Here is a 22,280-nt window from a genome sequence, read left to right as displayed (position 1 = left end):
TTTCCCAGAGGTTATCACTCATAGAAAAGAGTTGACAACACAAATATAGATCTTTTGACACCTTTCCCATGTGACAACTAGCCCCGGTCTTCGCAGCACTAGGTGGCGCTCTTTCTATAATTTGTCATGTTTTTTATAACAGTGTCTCGTCTTTTATGAGCAGCAGTTAAAAAACAGGAAGCGTAGGACCCAGTCGTCCGTCCACACAAGGCGTGTTCTGTGTTAAAACTGGACGTGTTTATCTTACATATGGCTGAACGACACAGACTTTCACAGTTCATGTTTAAAAAACGATAACTATCCGTATCCGTATCCGTACTATTCAATCCGTAACCTATTGAATAAACCACAATCCAGTGGGCAAGTACTGTGCTGGCGAGAAGGATGTAACGTCTTATTTTAATGTGTAGATAGTGATAGTAAATGCTGTCTAAGAATGACTTTAGAAGTGTCTTGTTTATCATTTCGGCAACCGTACGCTGCTCTTGTGTTGAATGGTGTTAAAACAATAGAGACCCGCTGGAGACCCCTGCTGGCGGATATGCGGAACTGCACTCTAGCGGTGCACATCGCACAGAAGAACTGGGAGGGGGAAGACTGGAGACAGATCCTGACAGATGGACTGGGAATGACGCCCGTACAAATTGATGAACTTCTGAATTCTGGAGAAAGGTTTGGGCGTGGTGTTATTGCAGGTATTCATTGAATAATTCAATCCAAATGATAATAGATTTATTCATTTAAATTTGTAATTCATTATAATAATACATGTTTTGCTATTGCCAACATTTTATTAAAGCTTTGTATTACAGTATTTTACCGAAGATAATAAAGGGTTTCCTATGCGAAAACACTGTATAGTATGTATTTTAATTTACATATAACGAATTGTAGTATGTTAGTATAACTACATTTACTCTTAGAAACTAGTAAAGCCCATTTCTGATCATTTTTGATATTGCAACATAAACGTGTGGTTTTGAAATTAGGTACAGTGTCTCATATCTCTATGTTTATAGTTTACTTGTCACTGTAGTTTATAACCTGTATGATTTTTATATGTGCAGGTCTTGTGGATGTTGGCGAGACGTGGCTCTGTCCTGAGAATGTGCCATGTGAAGAGATGAGAGAGATGGAGAAAGCTGCCTGCTTGACCGAACTCAATCAGAAATACCTAACAAGACTCTCTAACCCACGCTGGCTCATTGACCCTATGTTTTCTAGGGGTCGTAAAGACGTGTGGACAGTACACATTCCCTTTCAACTAATGCCCTCTGCTCCTTCTCATCCTTCGTAAACGCTGAAGTGTGTTTACTTTACAGAAGTGTATTTTGTATCTACACATAACAATAAAGTTTTGAGTGGACAGACACACTTGGGTATTTATTTATTTTTTAATTGAAATCTTGTTCAAAATGCAGATTTGGTTTAAGTGTTTTTAAAAAAAAATTATAACTATAAATTAAATGCATCAATTTTCTCATTCATTCAAGTTTTCTTCAGGGGACTATAAAGTAATATAACTACTAAATCAATAAAACATGGCTTCGTAAATATATCTTTTAAAATTGTTGTCATGTTCCGGTGTTGCATTTTGGTTAACGTAGTTTAGGTCTTCAGTAGCGCTGGCGTGGCGGTGCTGTTGAGGGAGGAGATTGAGTTCTCTGTTTTAATATTCATGACCCGGACTTTGCCATTGGATAATACCAACGCGACGTCAGCTCTACGTTTTTAATATTCATAAAGAAGACATTTCTATTGGGCGGGTTGAAAGCTCAGACTTAATAGGTAACGAGCGTGCCTTCATAGTAGGATTCATAATATTGAGTGTCACAAGTTTGAAGGAAAGCTATGACAAGCAGCGCACACACATGATCGTTGGATATGCGACGTAGTCTCGACAGATGCGATATCGCTCACGGTGGAGGATGGACAAGCGATCGAGTTCAACACAGTTAAGCGCTGAAACTCCAGACAGGTCAGTGCAAATAACAGCACGTTTACATCACATAACAAACTCAAGCTGAGCACTCAGTGTAATTATAAAAGATCGTTTATTTTCGCTCAGTTGCACTATATGGGGGTCATAATAACCCAGTGATTTATCATTCATAGCTTCTTAATAACTTCTGAGAAATCCACACATTTAAAATAAAAGTCTTTTTTTAACGATGACTTATCAGCGTGACCAATGTCCGCTTGATAAGAGTCAAATGATACGATTAAAGCAACAACTGTTTTGATATTGTTTGTTAAATGTCTTATTTTTAGCATAGTACAGCTAAGTTATTTCCTCTTAACTATAATAATAATGTAGCAACATGGGGAGGGTCTGGGGGGGCATTGCCACTATTTTTCTTGGGTCCCTCCAAAAATATCCAGCTGCCAATTAAAATAATTAAAAGTGAAATACTTATTATTAAATAGTTACTAAATGCTTATTTTGTATTATGTATCAAATAATAATCTGTCAATTTAATCACAGAAAAATGTAAAAATGATGCATGCAATGAACTTTAATTATATAACCAGCCTAACCAGAATATATATATCCCCCCAACCCCCCCAGTCAAGAAACCAGCGTTTTTGGTTTTATTTGCAAGGGAAAAAACATGTTTTTGCTACAATAACCGTAGATAAACCATGAAACCTTGGTTACTACACTTTTAATAAAGTCATGGTTCATTTCTGTAAGGGCCTTCAAAACTTGAGTGTCACTTGACTAAAATTGTCGAAGTGTATTCTTAAAAAAGCTTTATAGACAAACATATAATTATGCCCAACCTATTAATTTCTTTCATTTAGTAAACTTAAATTGTAATGTAATATTGTGAGTAAATGACCCGAAACTTCTGAATAGTGTTGTACCTGATCATACTTTTAGTGCACACTTGATGTTTACACTCACTAACACTTCTTACATGTGCATTACAGTCCCACAGGAGCTCATGTTGAATGGTGTAAACAGCTGATTGCAGCCACAATGTCAAGTCAAATCTCAGGACCCATCAGCTCAGAGATGATCTCTAGAGAGTACAAGGTACGGACGTGTTTGCTATATATATATCACAACTTCCTGTTTGTACTGGAAGAGGATCATAAAGTGCACAACGGCTTTCTGTTGGTGTTTGATGACATTGTTGCACTTAGGTGTACCCTGTTTTTTCGCTTTTATTTACTGCGGTAAGAAGAATACAGAAGTGGTAATGGACACGGTATACAGAAACAAACAACGTGACAAAATAAAACGGTGAAATGCTCACTAATTCAAAACAGGTTTTAAATTGCAAGTGATCTCCACCCATTGCATTTTTTTATGGGCCAACTGTCTTGCGCAAGAGTCAGCACACTTTTCACGACCCGCTGTTTTTATCACAAAACCACAGTGGATCTGAACCACGCTTATAAAATCAAAGCTGGTTGGGTGAATGTTTTTCATAGAGAACTCTGTATTAAATATCTCGGGTTTAGGTAAGTGTCTAGTCATTTCCAGCAAGGAATTTAATAAACAGTTCCTTATTAAATGACATCGACTTCTCTGTCATTTCATTTCGACTTCTGAGTTGTTCGGATGTTTCTGTTTCTGGTTTTAAAGGGCTCATATCATGAGTTTCAGATCAGGAATCGGATGTTCCTTAATCTTTTGAAATAAAAGAGTTCATTGTACTATGCACACAGATCATCTATTAAAACTCAAAAAGCAACTATTTCCGGAGTTCTTCGTGAAACAGTAAAGTGATGTCGTTAACAAAAAGAGCATTTATAACAGTTTTTTTCTACCTTATACAATGTATAAGTTGAACTCCAGTAATAAAAAATATATGACCCCTTTATTAGACAGCGCTGTTATTTTATTAGTTCTGCACGAATGACTCTTGTTCTCTTTTTCTCTGGTATGGTGACATGGCCTGTGATGTTTCTGCTCTGTTTTCCTTCTCATTCTTTATTTCTGTCTGTTTCTGTGGTGTTGTGGTGTTTTCTGGCGCAGGACTGTGATGTGGAAGTTAAAGGATTTCTCTTGGACACTGACCCTCAGCAGACTGCCCCCTCTTCGGCAAGTCTCTCTTTCTGTGTGTGTGTGTGTGTGTGTGTGTGTGTGTCTTGATTTCATAACAACATGGATGAATAATTAAAGGCAATAATTTGTGTATCTTCTGTAAATACATTGAAATTGTGGTATTTAACACCACCCCTTCAGTTTGTACAAAACACAAAACCGTGTGTTTACAATGTACTTGCAAAAGAGGCCTTGCAGTCCAGCGTGACAAGGTCACCTTTTTCTTAAACCATTACATTTTTGAAGTTGTCGAATATTTTTCTTGCATAGGTTTTTTCAGTTGTTTTTGCAACTTCAGGTTGTTCTTGGGTGGAGTTTGGGTGAGCTTTGTTACTAGTAATGTACGGAGAGTTACATCACATCCTTCCTGGCAGGTATCTGGTGAAACAAGTAGCTTTTTTCTTTTCTTTTATTTAGCTGGTCGTGACATGAGACTTGCATGTTTTTAACACTTATTGCACAGATGCATACTTGCATGCTAGGCTTTCACTGTAAGCGCATTAGTGCCAATGTTGATGCTTTCCAGAAAGATTAAAGGGATAGTTCATCCAAAAATAAAAATTCTGTCATCATTTATTCACCCTTATGTCATTTAAAACCTGTATATGACTCTTTCGTCGGTGGAACACAAAAGAAGATATTTCGAGAAATGTCTCGGTGGTTTTGTGTCCATACAATGGAAGCCAATGGAGGTCAATGTTGTTTGGATACCAGCATTGTTCAAAATATCTTCTTTTGTGTTCTACAGAAGAAAGAAAGACACGCATGTTTGTAATGACGAAATGACGAATTTCCTTTTTTTTTCAACTATCTCTTAATTTTTATCTGTCGCATTCTCTTATCTTCAGATTGTACACATGTTTTGGACTCAAATGTCTCTATGAAATGTCACCACTCCGTGTCAGGGCTTCATTAACATAATTCAGAACAGATCTCCACAGATCTTTTGTTTGGTTGAAGGTCAAGCAGATACATTTCCACAGTGCTGTCGTTGTCCTGCAGCTGTTGTCTTAACAGAATGACTGGATTCTCTTATTCCGCAGTGTCTGTGAGGCTGCCAAACAGCTCTGTTACTGTGGGTGGAGCAGACCCACAAACCCCACCTCCTCTCATCTCACTCATTCCCTTCTGCTCACTCTGCATGTGGTTTTTCTTTTCCACCATTCCCAAACTTTATGTTCCTTCACTGTCTAAAGCACTGTCTGAGCCCTTGGTCTTCAGCGACAAGAGACAAATAAACTGTCAGGGTGTTGCAGTGCGGTTGCTAGGGTGAGCTGGGTGGTTGCTAGATGGTTGGCTTCTGGCCCAGTAAATCCATAAAGTCTCATCTGGTGGAGACTAAAATTCCTTTAAACTTGCTCATACATTTACAAAGCTTAATATTTTACTTTTTTCTTATTAGAGATGCCGCAATACTAAATTAATTAATTAATTCAAATAATGACTAATAATATTGAACATCAAAGTGGTGATGTTTCTTAACATTTTCTACATACAGAGCACAAATTCATTGCATTTTGCTTGTACGCTTTTGATTGATAGGATATACTGTATCGGCCCTGATCATCGGCTGTTTTTAAACTATTGGTCGATAGCGTGAAAAATTGCTTTTTTACGCCCAATACCGATTATTGGCCGATATATCACTGCAATCAATCGATATATCTAATTTATATAGTATATTTATGTAATACTGATATGTTTTATATTTTTTTATAATTAAATTTTTTATAATTTTTATTTTATTTATTACTTCCCTCCACAACCTATTTCACATAGCAGATATTTACATAAGTATGCACACTTGAAGTAAATATTCTCTTTGACAAACTGTGGGGAAGCATCTAAAAATATGGATCTAAAATATTCTGCAATTGCTGAATTTGCTTCATCAGCATCTTGTTTTTTTACTGTTACATTTTCTTCAGTACACTAAATTACAGCATTGCTTTGCACATTTATTTTAAAGCATCAGACCGGTTGCTTTAGACAGTGAAGGAACATAAAGTTTGGGAATGGTGGAAAAGAAAAACCACATGCAGAGTATTCCTGTTTCTCACATACAGGAATAGTTCTTGCCCTCACCAGATCAAGGCATTATTTTGGTTTTCAAAACGCAATGCAAATGAAACCATCCTAAAACCGTACTAATTTGTAGAGATGCACCGATATATTGGCCAATAATCGTATCGGTTGATAAAAGCAATTTTTCACACTATGTGCTATTGGCCGATAGTTTAAAAACAGCCGATGGTCAAGGCAGATACATCCTGTCAATCAAAAGAGGACAGAAAAATGCAATTAATTTGTGCTCTGTATAGAGAAAATGTTAAAGCAACACTTTGTAGTTTTTCGAACTTAAGATAATGTCTCTAAAATTATTTCAGTGGTAGAACAACTCTTAACCGGACACAATCTACTGCCGCTGCTAACTGAGCAGCCTCTTAGCGGCTACAAGCACACTGTAAGCTCTGTGTTCGGGTCGGTACACACAGCCCCGCCCATCCCCTGCCTGCGGAAGAGAGCGACATGGTTTCCAAACAACGTTTCTGCATTCGCCGGTTCCATCAGCTTAGTAAACACATTCACCTGTATTGCGCTGCCCACCCAGTTTTTTGGGTGGTTAGAGTATACTCAGATTTCCCCCCCAGCCTACTCACCAGTCCCAGATTGGCAACCCATGAGCGTCACCACACTCACGAATGCATTGAGTATGGCTCTATGTGTAATCAAGAGCATTCTGAAAGATTTTTGTAAGCAAGACTTCAATAGCCAATGACAGCTGGTGGGACTAGCTGGTTTGTTGATCACTGCCTAACTCAGCCAGTTAAGAATTACATTTAGCCTTAGATGGTATATGTATACAATCCCTAAAGCACAGGTTTTATCAGCTGGCAATTTTCAATGCACATTTTTGATCCATGTAAAAACCCAGCAATAAAGTCATTTATTTGTGATATACTATTTCTACATAAACCCACCCTGCTAAAAAATACTATTACATTCTAGTGGTTTCCATTAAAATATCATTATGAACCACACATTTTTCTATTACAAAATTAAAAAAACAATGTGTTCAATTTGATTCCCATCTGCATCTTTTGTGTTTTGGGCAATGGTTCTATTATTTTTTCAGCAGGGCAAAAAAAACAATGTAAAGAATATCCTGTGAAAGTATAATCGTTAGATTTTGATTTAGTTTGATTTTGACTGACTAAGGCCATGACAAAGACTTACAGTCAGTCATATTGAAATAAATGGTTAAAATCAAACTCTGATGCTCGTCACTAATAACTACAAGATTTTTAGCCTAATTTTCACACACTGGGTCACACTTATGAGTGCAAGTTGCACCTATTATTGACATTGATAGTTAACTATAATAATTAACAATGAACATTTGTGCAGTTTTATCAAGCACCCGTTTGTCATGACCTTGTCTGAACAGAGGATGTGGAGACTCAGATGCGGGTACAAATGAGAGGTAATTTATTAGGTACAGTTCAACAATAATCCACCAGGCGACACCGGCCTCGAACACAGGAGCCACGGAAGTCCGGGGGGAGAGGACTCGACCCACCGGAACTCACGGGAGAGCAAAGCCACCTCGGGCGATCCGGACCAGTATGGCCCACAAGAACCACAGGAGTCCGCGAGGAGAGGACTCGACCCGACAGAATTCACAGGAGAAGCGGCAGTAGACCCAGTCCGGGAGATCCTGGCCTACGAAGGGAGCACGCAGAGCGGGGAAGAGCCTCGACCCGCCGGCTGATTCTTGATGAGAGAGGTGACCACGGGTGGAGAGATGCCGGGGTGAAGAGAGCAGGGAGGTCCGGGACGCCAACGAGAACTGAGGGGGTAGAAACAGAGCTTGAAAGCAAAGGGACTAGGCACTGGAGACTAGAACGACAGGACTATAGTTAGAGAGCTGCTGAGGAGGACTAAATCCGAACTGAGGGACAAAACAAGAAACCTATAAAGCTAAGACTGTGACTAAGACTGATAACCAGACTAAGATTGGTCAGGGAACGACTGCAATAAACAACGGTCTGACACAAGACGAGAGGGATTAAATAGAGGAAACCTAAATAGCAGGAATGACCGGTGGCACATAATGAGGGACCAGGGGAAGCCACTGATCGGGGGAAGAGCAAGAAGTGAGAGTGATGAGGTGATGGAAAACCGTCAGGTGAGGGTAAAGCCTGGCAGGGAGACACGGGTCGGGGCGAGTGACGCAGACACCGACCATGTGTAGAGCTGTCAAACGGCACTCCACGTGTTCAAAACACACACCCACACAAGACACAAAGCCATGACAAGACTGAGATCACGACACCGTTAAACTTAGATTGCTGGCAGTGTCTCTAGACTGACTTTAAGAAGTTCTCATCTCTTATCATCTAAAACAATCATATACATGGTAGTATAAGTCATCTCTCCCTTTCTCCCTAATTTGTTGATTCACCACACAAACGAACGTTTGGGAATTTGGCTAGTTAGATACAATTGAATGCAAACAATCCCCTTACAGTGATAATTAATGATAACAAATATGCTAATTTTATTAAAGAATAGGTACGTGTTTGCGACCCCGGGACACTACCGCGACAGAGAGGGACCCTGCGTACAGCGTAGCATGAGCCTCATTGCGCTCATTTTCTGTAACACCATCTGCAGCGTCACCCCGAAGCGGCAGTAGCTTCAGGGACAGGCTTACGAAAACACTGAAATAGTGTAAATACTTGCCTTTCATGATCTCCTTTTGTTTCATATCTCCCGGTTGCACCAATGGTCCAAAAGTCATTTTTTTCTGAAACTAAACGTTGTTGTTACGTATCCTCTGGCCTTTTTAAGTGGGTATACGGAAATCCTTAAACTTATCTAGTTGGTATACGGCGTATAGCTGCGTATCACGTAGACTACGCCACTGCTGCCCACGGGGAAGCTTAAACAGTGACATTATTTACAACACTGGTAACAGACAATTGTGCTTATCAACCACATGGGGGAACCCGTGAGCAAAATTCCATAGTGTGGCTTTAAGAAACATCACCAGTTTGATGTTCAATATTAATAGTCATTATATGAATTAATAACTTTTAGAAATATTAATTTAATCTTCAGAATCTGTATCGACAGAGATCACTGTGAATAATTGGCTGTCTTTGTCGGTGGAAAAATGTAGTATTGGTGCATCTCTCTACTAATTTGATTTTTGAGTCACTGAACATCTGTATATTGTACAAAATAGCAGCTTAACCAGAATATGGACCTTTATCAGTTAGTATTTGCATAATGATAAACATACAAATGTTGTCAAATAGTAATATTATATCAATATATTATATTTGTTCTCATCTGTGTGTGTTGTGTTATGTGTCAGGCACTGAGAGAAGGAAATAAGCAGGCTCAGATGGAGGAAGCGCCACGTGTACCTGGAGAATCTATCAAAGCTATCGGTAAGAGACATCTTCAGCATCTTAATGTGTCCTAATGTGTCATAAAACCACTTCTTCAGCTTCCTTAATTGATTTTGATTTATACTAAATGAGTTTTATAAGTCATAATAAACGTTGTAAGATTATAGTCAAAAGCTGTTCTAGTTAGTGTTGTTTACAAATGCCTTTAGTTGGTCTCTTGTTTATAATTCTTAAGATCATCCATAGATGACCTTGTATGTTTTTATAGTCAAAGACGTGATGTATATCTGTCCGTTCTCTGGTGTTGTGAGGGGCACTTTAACCATCACTGACTACAAGCTCTACTTCAAGAGTTTGACTCGGGTAACACACTTCTCATGTTTTTTGCCAGTGGAAGTTAAAGGGGTCATATGGCGTCAACACGTGTTTTTCTGTGTTTTTGGTTATAAGTTGCCCATGCATGTATTAGACACGTAAAATTGCAAAAATTAAAGTGTCGGAACAAAAGATGCATTCTATCTAAAAGCGAATGCTCACCCAGACCTGCCTGAAACGCCTTGTGTAACCACACCCCCACAAATCTACATCAGTTCCTGGTATGATTTGACTAAGACCGCCCAAATGTGTACACAAGTAAGGTGGGCGTACCTGTCAGTACAACCTGATGTTCCAAATATGGTAAGAGGCGTTACATTTCCCTCACACGCTTGCAGTATTCGACCAATCACAACGCACTGGTTAACTGGCCAATCATAGCACACCTCGCTTTTCAGAGCGATGAGCTTTGATAAAAATCTGTGCGTTTCAGAGAGGCGGGGCAAAGAGGAGATACAAATATGCACGGTATGTGGAAAATACAGCGTTTTTGAACCTTAAGTCATGTATACACATTGCATTACATCTAAAACAAACCATAATATTCATTTTAGTCGTGTCATATGACCCCTTTAAAACATCGGTGGTGTCACAATTCATATACTACCCATGCAATGTAGTGTGTCAGATCAGATTTTTATTGTTGAGATTATGGAGGATTCCGGGGGGTTTTCTTTTGACCAATGTGTTAACTAAAGTAAAATGTGAGGCTGTTTTAATATGTAGGCTATTATTATTTTTTAAATATATATTTTTAACACAGCTGTTTATTATATATACTGTATAATATATCAAATTGATTTGTCACTTTACAATATGTTAGTTTGATCACCCACTACCAGAGGACAATTAAGAGTATGCAAACTGAGACACGGCCAGGTGTTTCTATCCCATAGCCTTGATGTTTTGATTTGTTATTAATGCTGTTTCTTCATGTGATGTGAAGGAGCCTCCCTTCGTGTTGGATGTGAATCTTGGAGCAGTAAGCAGGCTGGAGTCGATCGCTGTTCAGAGTCATGGAGAAAACAATCAGGGACTTGAAATAGTCTGCAAGGCAAAGGATCTCTTCATCTCATCACCTGTCTTCTACTTGTCATCGCCTCTCTTCCTCATCCCTGTCCTTTTTATTTTGTGTGTTTTTCACAGGACATAAGGAACGCCCGGTTTGCTTACAGAAAGGAAGGCCAGAGTAATGTGGAGGTGTTTGAAATACTGTCACAGTATGCTTTCCCTTTGTCCCACAACCTGGTAGGAGAAGACAGTCATCTGACACACTTTACTTCATAGCACAGGGACAAGTTTAATGATGTAAATTCTCTTTGCTCTCAGCCTCTGTTTGCCTATAAGTGTCGAGAGAAGTTTCCAGAAGATGGCTGGAAGATCTATGACCCAGTCGCTGAGTACAAGAGACAGGTATATAAGTAAAACATAATTCCTCACAGATAAAAGAGTGAAATAGTTTAATGATTGTAGTGAAATCATTTAGTGAGATGGTTATATAAAAAACTATGAATCCTGCTTGTGCATACACACATAGACAAGCAGTAAAAATATAAAAAATGATGTGCAGTAATGTCATTTTCTCCGCTTATATGCTCCTAAAGGCATGATAAATATTGTTTGTGTTTATGTGATAACAGGGTCTGCCGAATGAGAGCTGGATCATCAGTAAAGTGAACAGTAGTTATGAAGTGTGTGAGACGTACCCAGCCCTGCTGGTCATGCCTTCAAACGTCACAGAAGATGAGCTGAAGAGAGTGGCAGCTTTCAGAGCCAAACGCCGCTTCCCTGTGAGCCTCTCCTGTGTGTGTGTGTGTGTGTGTGTGTGTGTGTGTGTGTGTGTGTGTGTGTGTGTGTGTGTGTGTGTGTGTGTACTTGTACATCTATATTTGTGAGGACCGGTTTGAGTTGTAGACCAGCGGTGTGAGGACAAGGAGAGTAAAGTGAGGACATTTTGGCTGGTCCTCACTTCCAGAGACCCCTTTAAAGGGCTGTTTGAGGGTGAAGACTTGGTTTTAGGGTTAGGTTAGGTTAGGTTAGGTTTAGGGTAAGGTTAGGGTCAGGCATGTAGTTCGATGGTTAGGGTTAGGGTAACGGCTAGAGATTGCATTGCGTCAATGTATGTCCTCATAAGATAGCTGTGCAAACATGTACGTGTGTGTTGTGGTGTGTGTGTGTGTGTGTGTGTGTGGTGTGTGTCGTGTAGTGTGGTGTGTGTGTGTGTGTGTGTGTGTGTGTGTGTGTGTGTGTGTGTGTGTGTGTGTGTGTGTGTGTGTGTGTGTGCGTGGACATGTTTGCGTGTGTGTGTATGCGTGCGAGTGCATGTGTGAGTGTCTGACAATTATTTATGAAATCAGTCTGCCTTAACTTTCATTAAAATATTTAATTTAAAAATAAAATTTTGTCTTAAAATTGACATTTTATAGTGTAAGATATTTACAAATATTTATTTGACCAAGCAAAACATTTATTTGACCTGAAGTTTTCATTTAGAATTTTATAGACTGTTTCAAAGTAACAACATAAACAAACACTACTGCGCATGCGCAATTTTCTAACCCCAGACTTAACTTGAACCATTACTTGGTTAAACTTGTCTCTCCAGTATTTTGAATTTAGACTGCGATACCAAGCTCAACCGCATCCCATACGGTTTCTTTAAATGCGACCGAACTTCAGGACCCATTCAACAAATTGTTTATTAAATAAAATGAACGTACAACAAAATTCAACAAATCGTTTATTTAATATAATTATTATACAGTAAAATAATCATATCAATTCATATTAACATAAATTAAATTAAATTAAATATAAACAGTTACATTATTAGACACTAGCCAAACACAAACCGGAAGTTAGCTGGGGGTCAGGCACGCGCCTGTCCAATGACATGGTCTATATCAGCAGTTTTTTAATAATTTTTTCAAGTTGTCATTCATAGCTTTGCTTAGAAATAAACAAAATCAGTTATTGAGCTACTGCATAAAAATCTTATTTTCATAACTCCTTACCCTGATTCAATGTTAAGCAACAATGCTGTGAGGCAGTTATAAACAACTAACACTACTTATCATTTTGCCCAACATTTTGGCTTTAAATTTGTGTGGCATACACCATGCTCTGTATTTTCACACTTCTCCATGTTACTTTGTCATTCCCGCATTCAATAACAGCCATACCCATGGCAAGCCCCGCGTGACATTATAATAACTGTTGCGATATTTCTCTCAGGTGCTGTCCTGGATTCACCCCGAAAGCCAGGCGGCAATAGTTCGCTGTGGTCAGCCTCAGGTGGGCCCATCAGACCGCCGCTGCCGAGAGGACGAGCGCTACCTGCAGACGATACTCGACGCCAATGCTCAATCCCACAAACTCTGTATCTTTGATGCAAGACAGAGCACTGTGGCTGACACCAACAAAGTAAGAAATGGGGTCATTCCTACTATTAGGTGCCATTTCAGAGCAGTAACTTTCCATAAAAAAATGCTAAACTTTCCATGATTTTATCATTTCAGTTAATTGTGGGCTTATTAAGTTATAAGAAAAATATACTGGTCCAGCTCAGGATATTACATGTGACACAGGCCAAATGTCCCCCCTGTTACAGGACATTCCCTTTTTTAAGTGTTTAGAATGAATAGATAATAGTCGCTTACTTTACCCTGCAACTGTATTTCAATAAAGTATTACTAAACAAGTAATATTATAAAAAAGCCATGTTATGTTTTTGCCACATTGTAATTTTAATGCATTTTGTTTAGTATAAAACGGGACTTTAATGCATATAGTCCTATTTTTAAGTTACCTCATTTTGCCAATTCATTCCTTGCAAGTAAACAGTAAAACATGCATAATATAGTATGTTGATTTTATTTAATAAATATAAAAAACTACACGTGAACAGGGTGGACAGAGGAGAAACAGTGTGGACACAACGTAACAGGTCTGACAAAAACAGGAGTGACGATTTATCTAAACTCAACCGTTTGTACTTGTATGGTAAACAAACGCTAGCACGCGGTGACCTCGGAGGAAGATTTTTACGTCTATTAACAAGATTTCAAAACATTATTGTTTCCTCTATAAATAAGCATAACATATTGGACATGTTCCAAAATGTAACTACCATCTTAAACTGAATCTTCAAACAGGTATAAGTTGTCTTATACACAAATATTCACTGGCTCCTCTTTTAAAGGCCAAAGATGGAGGATACGAGAATGAGAGTTTCTACATCAATGTGGAGCTGAACTTTCTGGAGATCCCCAACATTCATGTCATGAGAGACTCGCTTAGAAAACTTAAGGAGGTGGTGTATCCTGCAATCGACCAACAACACTGGTTCTCATCGGTGGACTCCACACACTGGCTGGAATACATCAGGGTGAGAATCTGAGAATCATTTTAAAGTCATGCCTGGATTAAAACTGAATTCACGGTTGCATGAGATGATCATTAGACCCTGTTTCAGAAAACACATGACTTTCATATGTACTCACAAAGTTTCATTGCTGTTTGTCTTCTATTGCTTTGTTTACCTCAAGTTATTTTTCGGTGTTTCAAACTCAAGGTAATCCCTCATATGCAAAGAAAATATATTTTGCTGTATGTTGAATCTCAATATTAAATCATTTTATATATATATGATAATATATAGAATAACACAATGTTACTATATTACAATATATTAAATAATACATAAGGAATTGCTGCTCTTTATATATCGAAAAATAGAATCGCTTGGTTCCAATATATACAAATGTATTATTTAATATATTGCATTATATTTTCCTGTATATGCCCATATATTTTTGTTTCATAAGGGTCGTACAGGTTTTCTTAGTAGCCATTTTCAAGCTGTTCAACAGTTTTTGATTTGTGGTGCTTACAAAACATTTGACCTGTTTGATATGTCAACGTCTGTCTAAACTAATAGCACACGTTTGTTTGTCCTAACAACAGTTTTACTACAAACACAAATACACCTCACATGCAGCCTGTTTAAAAGACTAAACTTTACTTTTTTAAATAATATTTTTACACTTTACAGCTTTATTTTTGACAGTAGTGTAGAAACGACAGGTAATGATATGGAATGACAGTAAGGGGAGGAGCCAGGAATGGACATCAAGCCGGGACTTGAACTCTGGTCACTGGAGCACTACTGCACAATATGGCAGTGTTAATTCAGCTTCTGTGTGCAAAAAACTTTGTCAATTAGGCATTAAATAAGTATGTATAAATAGATGCCGATTGATGTTCTATAATGCTTAGAAAATGATCCAATGTTCTCTCTGTAGCTCCTGCTGGCAGGTGCGGTTCGTATCGCAGACCGAATCGAGTCTGGAAAGACGTCGGTGGTGGTCCACTGTAGTGATGGCTGGGACCGTACGGCTCAGTTGACCTCTCTGGCCATGCTCGTGCTAGACGGCCACTACCGCTCGCTCAGGGGCTTCCAGGTGCTGCTGGAGAAGGAGTGGCTGAGCTTTGGACACCGCTTTGCCTCGGTCAGTAAATGCTGATCCTGGTTCACAGAGCCAGGCACAAAATCTTAACGGTGTGCCCCCCCCCGGATTGCAACCCAATAAAATGTTATAAGTGTACTAAACTCTTATTGTTTTTTTCCCACCTTAATTGTGTCTTTTAGCGTGTGGGACATGGAGACGGGAATCACGCCAACTCTGAGCGTTCTCCTCTCTTTGTGCAGTTCATAGATTGTGTTTGGCAAATGACCCGACAGGTAAGACGCCCTCTTTTGGTCACTTGTATGTTGACTCCCCCCACAAGTATAAACTGTTGCTCTCTGGCACTTTAAAAGCATTGCTTTGTTTAATTGAATATACTGACCAGACGGATGGTCGATTTGTTACACTTCACCTCAACTCTCTTTAAATGTAGCAGCATGTGCCGTCCAGTCAAACTTTTTCTTTTGTTCTCTTTGTAGTTTCCCTCTGCATTTGAATTCAACGAGTTGTTTCTCATCACTGTCCTTGATCATCTGTACAGCTGCCTGTTTGGGACGTTCCTCTATAACAGCGAGCAAGAGCGAGTCTCAAAGGCAAGAACAGCTGCACTTATTGTAAATTCAGCACATCATGCATTTAGGTCCGTTCGTACCAAGGACGGTATCAATAGCGATTACGTAAAAAAATCACTTTAAATTGAATAGAATAGCTATAACTATGAAGAACAGAGGAATGATGAAACGTTGACAGCCAATCAGAATCCATTCAAATTTAAAGGGCCCACACATTTACTTCGGGCATTATATAAAAGTAGTGATACAGTGCATTGGCGTTGACGTTAGTATAGTTTTTATTTAAGTCATGTTTGTTATTTAAGTCTGTGTTTTAAAAAGTGTTTTTAGTGCTAAAGTGATTTACATTTTTCTTTTGAAGTTTCGTAACCTTTTAGTCACCTGAGATTCAATGAGAGATTACAGTCTATTTCCAACATTGACATCAGTGTGTCTATATATGGCCCGTTCGAAGATTATGCAGTAAATTCTCAGTTGTTATGAAACAACAGTAACAAAAAACGTAAGTTAAGGTGTTTTTATAAACTTGCTGTTACTTTTTTTGCAGGAAGTTTACAGCAGGACTGTGTCCCTGTGGTCTTACGTTAACAGTCAGGTTGAGGATTTTACGAATCCTCTGTATGTGAACTACGAGCACCACGTTTTGTACCCAGTAGCCAGTCTGAGAAATCTAGAGCTTTGGGTCAGTTATTACGTACGCTGGAACCCTCACATGAGGCCACAGGTGAGCAAGACATCATGAAGATGATTGATGTTCAATAACTGTGACTGGTGGCATGAACTGCTTTTCTACCAGACTGGTCTTAACTTTGTAGGTCTCATTGAAATATAACAACGTTGATTTTTCTGTCAGGTTCCTGTTCATCAGAGTCTAAAAGAGTTGTTGGTTTTGAGATCAGAGCTGCAGAAGAGGGTGGAAGAGCTGAAACGAGACGCAGCTTCTCATTCTCTTTCCTCTTCCTCAGAGCATGAGGGGATGCCAATGCAGACTACCGTCTGAGTATACAGTAGATCTCAGTGGTCTTGTTGTCTGTTGTTACAGAGGAATAAAGAGTGTTTATATCTGTTTGATAAAATCCCAGTCTAATCTCGTGATCTATACCACTGCGCATGCACGTTGCACACATGACCATAATGTGGTCAATGCTGCCCCCTAAAGGCCACAGAACCACTGACCAAATCGCATAACACTACAGTTCAATATATATATTGTAATAACAGTATTTCTATGCCGAAGCCTGTATGGTCTTGGCAATTCATCAGCTATCATTGTCAGACATTTCAACATCAAAGCCTGTGTTCCCATACAGTATTTTCGAAGCACAAAATTATTTTACCCCAGTTTTGATAATAAAATGTAGTCCATGAAGCATGTACAGATGTTACAATTGTTTTGCTGGAAATGTTTTTTAACTCTTGTATTGCAAACACCAATTATTACTTAATACTCAATTTTATTTTAACACGCACTATCATGTATACATACGTTTTTTATTCCAAAGGTTTTCTTAGTAGTACAATTATTACTATTTACTTTTTAATATACAAATTAAAGGTTTTTAAGTAGTATGACTTCATTTTTGTATAACATTCATATAACAAATGTCTAATTTGTACACCCCCAAATGTTTTGGCTGACGGTTTTATTAGTTTTGTATAAAAACATTTGTTAAACATTGAGTTTTGTGACTCAAGAGTAACAAATATGTTACTAAAAATGTCTGGTGCTGTACTGTACAATTTTTATATCTGCAAATCTGCTTTTAATTACAGAAAACACGTAACATTTGAACTGTGTATTTATAATAAACGTCTATAAATATACTTATCGCTTGTGTAGATACATTTATTCTTGTTTATAAATTCACAATTTAAGACTTCAGATGGGAAAGCTTCTAAGTGCCGTCTAACATTTTTCTTCTACAATGATTATTTTTTCAGGCTCTGATGTTTGTATTAAAAAGTATTTTACGTTAATGGCAAAGAGAACATATTCCTTGTCAATAAAGTGAAATCCCTGAACCTAAACATAGGAGCTTAATAAAAACGTTAATTTTAGAAGAAAACAGCACTTAAAGGCTTTCACATCTGACGTCTTCAATTATTAACAGTTTTGCATTGTCCTGTCAGGGTCTAACTTTAACAAAACAGTTTTACGGTATTTTAGCAACTTGACTATTTTTCTCTTTATGTTTATGTTAGTCTGGCAGCCAGACTACACTATTTCCTACTGTTGTGCATACTTTTAAAAAATCTTAACATTTAACAGCATTCAGTCAGCAGTGCTATGTGTATGATATTGCCAGTCAATGCTCACACGTTGTTCTCCACAGACCTTTACAACTTTGTTGTTTTGATAGCCATTCCCGCCTTGTTTTTGAATAATGAGGCGTGACTTACACCTTCGACCAATTGCGGCAAACCATATATGACTATGCAAATTCCTTTATCCAATCCGCAGTTGTGGAGGCTGTTTTAAACGTGCGCCGCGGCTGACCAATCAGGCAGGTCTCGTACTAGTGAGCTAGCGCGAGGCTGTGTGGTCTCCTATAGAGAGGAAGCGCGAGGCCGTTTAGTGTGACTGAGGAGAACAGACGACGGGGCAAACGTTATCAGAAGGTATCTGTGAAAAACGGTATTTTAAACGGTTTATTTGAGTAGCGTGTCCCTGTAACAACGTTATTGTAATTTTGAAAATGCTTATTTGTATAGCATTTATATATAACTGTACCCGTTTCTCTTATGTACATTTATTTTATAGTGAAATGATTATTGTAGTGTGCAGTTCGTTCTTTCAGTGCTAGTTTGCTTATCGGTACTATGTCGTCAAGTGATTAACGTTATATTTGTCGGTTGAGCCGAAGTTTAGTGACGAACGTGCTTTTAAAATGGCGATGTTAAAATCAGTCTCAAATAAACCACGAGCTGTTAAATGACCTGAAGTTCGTCGTAACACTTCGCTGCGTTTGCTGTTAAACGTTTGTTCAAGTTTTACACGGTTATGTGTTTTGCTAGTCGTAGAAAGGATTGATGTGTTAAAGCGCTGTTGACAGCCGTGCCAGTCATGACTGGTTTGACTCTGCCTTTGTTACAAACGGGTTTGTGCCGGGCACTAATTTAGAAATCCTACTACGGTAAAGGGTTTGCTCATGAATATTAATTTTCCTGTGGACGGTGCTCGTTAAGGTTCCTTCCAGCGTCGCGCAATTAATATGCATGAGGCGAGCCTACGCCGTAGTATGGTTTGTTTATTCGCTAGCGGTTTAACGCCTCCCCACCCCCACTTGTACTTTGTAGCCAATCGTTAAAGCGTACCGGGTAAACGCCACAGAGCGTAATTTAATATTCATGAGCCCATCTTTCGCTATAGTAGGATTCGCAAGTCTTCGAATGCTGAGGTAAAACTTCGCAAAGGGGAACGCTGTTTACAACTTGCCAGGTTAAATTAATTGCTTTATATGAGCTGATATAAAGCTGAGTAAACGATGTCTTCTAAGAGTCTGCAGTATAGATGAACGTATGCAAGTCATTGTTCCACGCCACAGATGGGGGCCATTTTAATAAATGAAGCCTGATTGCAGACCCGGGCAGTCAGTCTCCACACACTTAATGCGACACATAACCGGCCGTAAAACTTATCACACGGAAAAAAGACCGCATATTTCCGAAACTATCAATATTGTACAGCTTCACCGTAAAAAATAAAGCGTAGTTTCTCTCATGACCGTGCACTTAACAAAATGGAAGTTGAATAAATCGTTCGACGTGGACCTAATATAATCGCAGGCAACATAATCGTGAAATAAAAATATGACCTGAATATGCAATTAAACATAAAATTTAATTTTTATATTTAACTTGTTTCTTACATAATTTCTTTATTACAAAATGGATATTTTGTCCAGCGATTAATTGAGCCCCGTTCGAAGTCTTTTTTTTTTTTTTTTTTTTTTTTTAGTAAACGCGCCTGCTGTGACCGCATCACATTAGTATTAATGCGCCACCGCCGCTGTGTTGACAGGGACTACATTGTTTGGCGGAAGATTTATTCGTAATCAATATAAGTATGTTCTTGTAGCAGTTTATGAAACCTTGTGAAATATCCGTTTTGCAATCAGCCTTGTGACGCTGTGGTTTACAGTGAATTTAGAACTGTGAAAAGAGATTTTTAGGTACTTTCTTTGCACTGTGTATAGCTATGCCAGTGGCTTTATCTAAATTTAAATTCTGTGTAAATGGTAACTTCATTTTTTAATTTATTACATTTTTGGTTTGTTACCTGTCTTTACCAGGTGTGGTGATATTTGAGAGGTGCAGCAACAATGGCGAAAGGTGAACCAGGAAAGCCTAAAGGCAAGATGTCTGCCTATGCTTATTTTGTGAAGACGTGTCGTGAGGAACACAACAAGAAGAACCCTGGCGTCAGTGTCAGCTTCTCAGAGTTTTCCAAGAAGTGCTCCGAGCGATGGAAAGTAAGTAGACGTACCTGTCCTGAGATCGAAGCACAAATTCATCTGGAGAGAAGACTAAATGTAGTATCTCAAATTGGTTTTCTTTCAGACTATGTCACCCAAAGAAAAGACTAAATTTGATGACTTCGCCAAACAAGACAAGGTCCGTTATGACCAGGAAATGATGAGCTACAATCCAGGAAAGAAGGGTCAGAAGCAGAAGAAGGACCCCAATGCTCCGAGGCGGCCAGCGTATGTGTTTCTGAGCTTTTTAAAGGGAGAAATTGAGAAGTAACATGTTGTTAAACTGTCAATTTTGTCGTTGCCGTTTCAGGTCAGGGTTTTTCCTGTTCTGTGCAGACAACAGGCCTGGTATTAAGGCCCAGCATCCGAGCCTGGGCATTGGAGATGTAGCCAAGAGACTTGGTGAAATGTGGAACAATCTGTCCGATTCTGAAAAGCAGCCCTTCCTGTCAAAAGCCAACAAACTGAAGGACAAGTATCAGAAGGTGAGGAATTGCATCTTTCTATATGCTGTAATCTGTCCTGTTTCATCGGACGCAGGGACTGCAGTTAACTTCCAGTCTGTTTGGCTAGTGTTTAATAATATAACGTTTTATTTTTATTAATTTCTATTTTATTGTATAATTGGAGTAAATAAACGATTTGATTAATTTTGTTTGTTCATTTTATTAAATAATTTGTTGAATTATTTATTTTAATTTCTACTGTATGGCCTCTCTGCTTTCTTAGGACATGGCTGACTACAAAGGAAAGGGCAAAGGAAGTGGAGGGGCATCATCTGCCAAATCCAAACCCAAACCCAAGGTGGATGACGACGATGAGGATGATGACGACGATGAGGATGATGAAGACGATGAGGATGATGAAGACGAGGATGACTAAAGAACTTTATCTTTTAATTTGGCAGTAAGAGTTCTGTTTGTTGACTGCCATTTGGTTTCAGTTGAGTCTGGTTCTGACAGGTCTTTGTGACAAGGCTACAATACACGGAGACCCCAATGCATGCAAGCTCTGACTTCAGACAATCAAACTCTTAATGTTTGGTTTGCTGGCGGTCCTGTTAAAGCTTGCGGTTCTACTGTAATGATAAAAGCAAAATATATCCACACCGTTCAACAAGATTCATAACAGTGGTAGCAGTACATACTCTTTTAAAAAAAACTATTTAAGGTGGTGTGTTTCTGTATGGCTGTTGACTTTTTTTTTGGAATCTCCCAGCTTTCAAAATGCACATTGTGGATAAGCTTTTTTCCATAATTGGCCCCTTATATTTCATGCATTGTCGAGAGGATGTTTGTAATGTGTGATGATTTATTATTTGTGTTAAACTATTATATTTGATCATTTTATGTGTACTAGAGAGTCTGGGGAAGATGTCTGCTTTAACCAGAGGCGAGTGCTCAATACTTTAACTGGGGAAAGCTCTTATTTGCACCTTCAATTTGTTACGTTTTTTTTTTATGTATAGGTGACACTGTGATTTCAAATAAACATGGCATTTTTAGATCTCCAAATAAGATGAGCATCTTTGTTATCTGCAGGAAGCGTGTGTGAATACTTGGGTTTTTTTGTCAAAAGTGTGTGCTTGTTTAAATTAAGCGTAACAAAATTCAAATGCCTTTATGGAATAGTTTCTCAAAATATTAAAATTCTCTAATCCCCATGTCATCCTAGGTGTGTTTGACGGCCTGTCCTCGGCCAAACACAAGTGGAGTTAAATTAAATATCCTTATGTGTCTTGTGATTAGTTGTTGTTTGTGTGTGTGTGTTTTGTCACAATGCATTCATGGGTACTATTTAATAGGAAGAGCCAGGCCATCATTTAATATAACTGATTGTGTCTGGCTGACAAAAACGTCAGGATGGCATGGATGTTAGTAAAAGGAGAATTTTCCTTTCATGAGACAATTTGG

The 22,280-nt window shown here is 38.6% G+C and overlaps 3 protein-coding genes across 6 annotated transcripts; all 3 read left to right on the top strand.

Annotated features, from left to right (window-relative positions):
* The first annotated feature begins 151 nt into the window (after positions 1–151).
* Positions 152–1,366, top strand: zgc:110222 (uncharacterized protein LOC550336 homolog). The gene is made up of 2 exons (XM_057360192.1): positions 152–695; positions 1,068–1,366. Exons 1-2 carry the CDS (start codon positions 437–439, stop codon positions 1,295–1,297), a joined length of 489 nt encoding a protein of 162 aa, XP_057216175.1. The 5' UTR covers positions 152–436; the 3' UTR covers positions 1,298–1,366.
* A 431-nt stretch (positions 1,367–1,797) lies between these two features.
* Positions 1,798–17,703, top strand: mtmr1b (myotubularin related protein 1b). 3 transcript variants are annotated; one of them, XM_057360307.1, is made up of 16 exons: positions 1,798–1,978; positions 2,935–3,040; positions 3,989–4,054; positions 9,441–9,516; positions 9,746–9,840; positions 10,799–10,906; positions 10,999–11,100; positions 11,182–11,265; positions 11,493–11,642; positions 13,087–13,275; positions 14,054–14,239; positions 15,156–15,362; positions 15,503–15,595; positions 15,800–15,913; positions 16,440–16,616; positions 16,746–17,703. In XM_057360307.1, the coding sequence occupies exons 1-16, from the start codon at positions 1,905–1,907 to the stop codon at positions 16,890–16,892; spliced, it is 1,974 nt and encodes a 657-aa protein (XP_057216290.1). In that variant the 5' UTR covers positions 1,798–1,904; the 3' UTR covers positions 16,893–17,703. The 3 variants fall into 3 exon arrangements, with proteins under 3 accessions (XP_057216290.1, XP_057216291.1, XP_057216293.1); XM_057360308.1 differs by lacking the exon at positions 3,989–4,054; XM_057360310.1 differs by lacking the exons at positions 1,798–1,978; positions 2,935–3,040; positions 3,989–4,054 and adding an exon at positions 4,155–4,431.
* Positions 17,704–18,383: 680 nt separating this feature from the next.
* On the top strand, positions 18,384–22,129 carry hmgb3b (high mobility group box 3b). Of its 2 annotated transcripts, none has more exons than XM_057361082.1 (5): positions 18,384–18,511; positions 20,185–20,364; positions 20,453–20,595; positions 20,678–20,852; positions 21,097–22,126. In XM_057361082.1, exons 2-5 carry the CDS (start codon positions 20,215–20,217, stop codon positions 21,247–21,249), a joined length of 621 nt encoding a protein of 206 aa, XP_057217065.1. In that variant the 5' UTR covers positions 18,384–18,511; positions 20,185–20,214; the 3' UTR covers positions 21,250–22,126. The 2 variants fall into 2 exon arrangements, with proteins under 2 accessions (XP_057217065.1, XP_057217066.1); XM_057361083.1 differs by having other exon boundaries at positions 18,413–18,527; positions 21,097–22,129.
* The last annotated feature ends 151 nt before the right edge of the window (positions 22,130–22,280 follow it).

Source organism: Triplophysa rosa, linkage group LG19 (assembly GCF_024868665.1).
Source record: "Triplophysa rosa linkage group LG19, Trosa_1v2, whole genome shotgun sequence".
In the NCBI taxonomy this organism is placed as follows: Eukaryota; Metazoa; Chordata; class Actinopteri; order Cypriniformes; family Nemacheilidae; genus Triplophysa; species Triplophysa rosa.
This window is presented reverse-complemented; position numbering and strand designations above follow the sequence as displayed.

Coding starts and splice junctions, on each gene's coding strand:
- hmgb3b (XM_057361083.1), top strand. CDS start 20,215: ATGGCGAAAGGTGAACCAGGAAAGCCTAAAGGCAAGATGTCTGCCTAT. Junction 20,365..20,452: donor AGTGCTCCGAGCGATGGAAA/GTAAGTAGACGT, acceptor GTTTTCTTTCAG/ACTATGTCACCCAAAGAAAA. Junction 20,853..21,096: donor TGAAGGACAAGTATCAGAAG/GTGAGGAATTGC, acceptor CTGCTTTCTTAG/GACATGGCTGACTACAAAGG.
- zgc:110222 (XM_057360192.1), top strand. CDS start 437: ATGACTTTAGAAGTGTCTTGTTTATCATTTCGGCAACCGTACGCTGCT. Junction 696..1,067: donor TGGGCGTGGTGTTATTGCAG/GTATTCATTGAA, acceptor TTATATGTGCAG/GTCTTGTGGATGTTGGCGAG.
- mtmr1b (XM_057360307.1), top strand. CDS start 1,905: ATGCGATATCGCTCACGGTGGAGGATGGACAAGCGATCGAGTTCAACA. Junction 1,979..2,934: donor AGCGCTGAAACTCCAGACAG/GTCAGTGCAAAT, acceptor TGTGCATTACAG/TCCCACAGGAGCTCATGTTG. Junction 16,617..16,745: donor ACCCTCACATGAGGCCACAG/GTGAGCAAGACA, acceptor TTTTTCTGTCAG/GTTCCTGTTCATCAGAGTCT.